General features: G+C 36.6%; 1 protein-coding gene across 1 annotated transcript; it reads right to left on the reverse strand.

The window, feature by feature from the left end:
* Positions 1–780: 780 nt before the first annotated feature.
* On the reverse strand, positions 781–2,986 carry LOC115226083. Its single transcript, XM_029797060.2, has 3 exons — positions 2,923–2,986; positions 1,718–1,868; positions 781–964 (listed from the first exon to the last, which is right to left on the reverse strand). The coding sequence occupies exons 1-3, from the start codon at positions 2,984–2,986 to the stop codon at positions 781–783; spliced, it is 399 nt and encodes a 132-aa protein (XP_029652920.1).
* Between the last annotated feature and the right edge of the window lie 46 nt (positions 2,987–3,032).

Consider the following 3,032-nt stretch of genomic DNA (forward strand, 5'->3'; position numbering starts at 1 on the left):
GTCTCACCAGCGTGACATAGAGCGGTAGGAATATGGCTGCTGTGAGCATTCCGAATGACCGTCGAATCAAGAACAGAACTCCGCGTGCTTTGTTGGCAGCATGGGCTGCACAGGGTTATTTTAGAAGACGTGGGTGGTCGGGGATTAGATCCTGCAAAAAAGGGGTTACAGAGCTGGCTGCATAACCACGGTTTAGACATTAAACAATATTTCAGAATAACAAAACTCTTAGTTTATTTATAAAAAAATTTTTATTAAAAATAATAATAATAATAATAATAATAATAATAATAATAATAATAATAATAATAATAATAATGATAATGTATTTTGCGGTTTCAGTAAGTTGATAATAAAATTTGTTCTTTGTTATTTGTATATATATATATATATACACACACGTATATATGCATTTACTTATATATGTGTGTGTATCCGTATACACACACACACACACATATATATGCTTATACATATACATACATACATACACACACATGCACTCACATACATCTATATACACATTATACATCCCTATATATACATATACATACATACATACATACATACATACATAAATATATATATATATATATTATATATATATATATATATATATATATATATATATATAATATATATATATATGTGTGTGTGTGTGTGTGTGTGGTTTATATAATATACACACGCATATTCATATGCATATATATACAGTCATAACGCTGCTACTGCTGTAGCTGCTAGGGACTCTCTGTAGTTTCGTCTCATCTTCCTTTAGGCTTAGATGTCTGCGTCTGTTGCGGCATACCATATTTCTTTGTAAGATTTTCGGAAATACATTGGGCGACTGTAACCGACGCTGTAGTAATAGTTAGACTTGAATTTGGCATTTTCTTTTTCCAGAGCATTCTTCAGCTTTTTTTCATTCATTTCCTCACCGAAAAACCAGAAACTCTCGTAAACCCTGAAAGTAGAATAAAGAAAAAAAAATATATTAAAACAAAAACCAAGGAGTGGCTGTGTGGTAAGTAGCTTGCTAACCAACCACATGGTTCCGGGTTCATTTCCACTGCGTGGCAACTTGGGCAAGTGTCTTCTGCTATAGCCTCGGGCCGACCAAAGCTTTGTGAGTGGATTTGGCAGACGGAAACTGAAAGAAGCCCGTCGTATATATGTATATATATATATGTGTGTGTGTGTATGTGTATGTTTGTGTGTCCGTGTTTGTCCCCCTAGCATTGCTTGACAACCGATGCTGGTGTGTTTATGTCCCCGTTACTTAGCGGTTCGGCAAAATAGACCGATAGAATAAGTACTGGGCTTACAAAGAATTAGTCCCGGGGTCGAGTTGCTCGACTAAAAAGGCGGTGCTCCAGCATGGCCGCAGTCAAATGACTGAAACAAGTAAAAGAACAAAAAAAAAGGGTCCCTTCAAGGGGGTGCTCCAGCATGGCCGCAGTCAAATGACTGAAACAAGTAAAAGAGTAAAAAAAAAAAAGATCCCTTCAAGGGGATGCCCCAGCATGGCCGCAGTCAAATGACTGAAACAAGTAAAAGAGTAAAAAAAAAAAAGGATCCCTTCAAGGGGATGCCCCAGCATGGCCGCAGTCAAATGACTGAAACAAGTAAAAGAGTAAAAAAAAAAAAAAAGGATCCCTTCAAGGGGCCGCACTGAAATAACTGAAGCAAATTGAAGAAACACATAAGGATGACTTGCCTGACAAAGACCTTGTGTTCCTTCGTTGTCTGCAGTTTGACTTCCTTCTGGGTTGGTTGGGGGAAAGATCCTTTACCCAGGTAAAACATCATGGTCTTTTGGTTGTTCTCGGATTTCATTAGAACTGGGACGGTCATGTTGAATTTGGAAACTGGAAAGAGATAGAAAGAAAAGGTAAAACGAAGGTCAGAGGTGTTAGTAGTGCCACAGCCGAGAGCGAAGGGGGTCTGTCTATCTGTCTGTCCGTCTATATATCTATGTACATGTGTTTGTAGATATAGGTATTTGTATACATAGATACATGCAGGCATACATACATACTAGCATGCGTATACACATTGCATGCATATATACATACATACATGCAGGTGTATATACATACATACATACATGCAGGTGTATATACATACATACATATAAGCATGTATGTGTATATGCATACAGACATACATGCATATATACATACATACATACATACATGCATGCATATATACATACATACATATATATACATACATACATACATACATACATACATACATACATATATACATACATACATACACACATACATTCATACATACATATACACACACACACACATACATACACATACATATATACACTTACATACATACATACATACATACATACATACATACATACATACATACATACATTCATACATACACACATACATACACACATACACACACATACATACACACACATACATACACACATACACACACATACATACACACATACACACAACATACATACACACATACACACACATACATACACACATACACCACACATACATACACACATAACAACACATACATACACACATACACACACACATACATACACCATACATACACACATACACACACACATACAACACACATACCACACACATACCTACCACTACATACAACATACATACACATACACACATACATACATACACACATACACACACATACATACACACATACACACACACATACATACACATACATATATACACTTACATACATACATACATTCATACATACACACATACATACACACATACACACACATACATACACACACACACACACACATACATACACACACACACACACCCTTACACACAACACACACACAAACACACACACACACACTTACATCTGTAAATCTACAATCCAGCTCACCTCGTTCATTGGCTCCGTTTATGTAATTAAAAAGGCGTCTGAAGAGAATGTAGTTAGCGAACATGTTGTCCCTGTACTCGGTGTGGATCCAAGCGGCGCCACCCTCGTAT

The sequence above is a fragment of the Octopus sinensis genome, linkage group LG29, assembly GCF_006345805.1.
Source record: "Octopus sinensis linkage group LG29, ASM634580v1, whole genome shotgun sequence".
NCBI lineage: Eukaryota > Metazoa > Mollusca > Cephalopoda > Octopoda > Octopodidae > Octopus > Octopus sinensis.

What these genes read in the sequence shown, in the direction of transcription:
- LOC115226083 (XM_029797060.2), bottom strand. Translation starts at nt 2,986, where the DNA reads ATGTTCGCTAACTACATTCTCTTCAGACGCCTTTTTAATTACATAAAC. An exon ending in AAACGGAGCCAATGAACGAG is followed by an intron (nt 1,869 to 2,922) that starts GTGAGCTGGATT and finishes ATCTCTTTCCAG; the next exon opens with TTTCCAAATTCAACATGACC. An exon ending in GAACACAAGGTCTTTGTCAG is followed by an intron (nt 965 to 1,717) that starts GCAAGTCATCCT and finishes TTCTACTTTCAG; the next exon opens with GGTTTACGAGAGTTTCTGGT.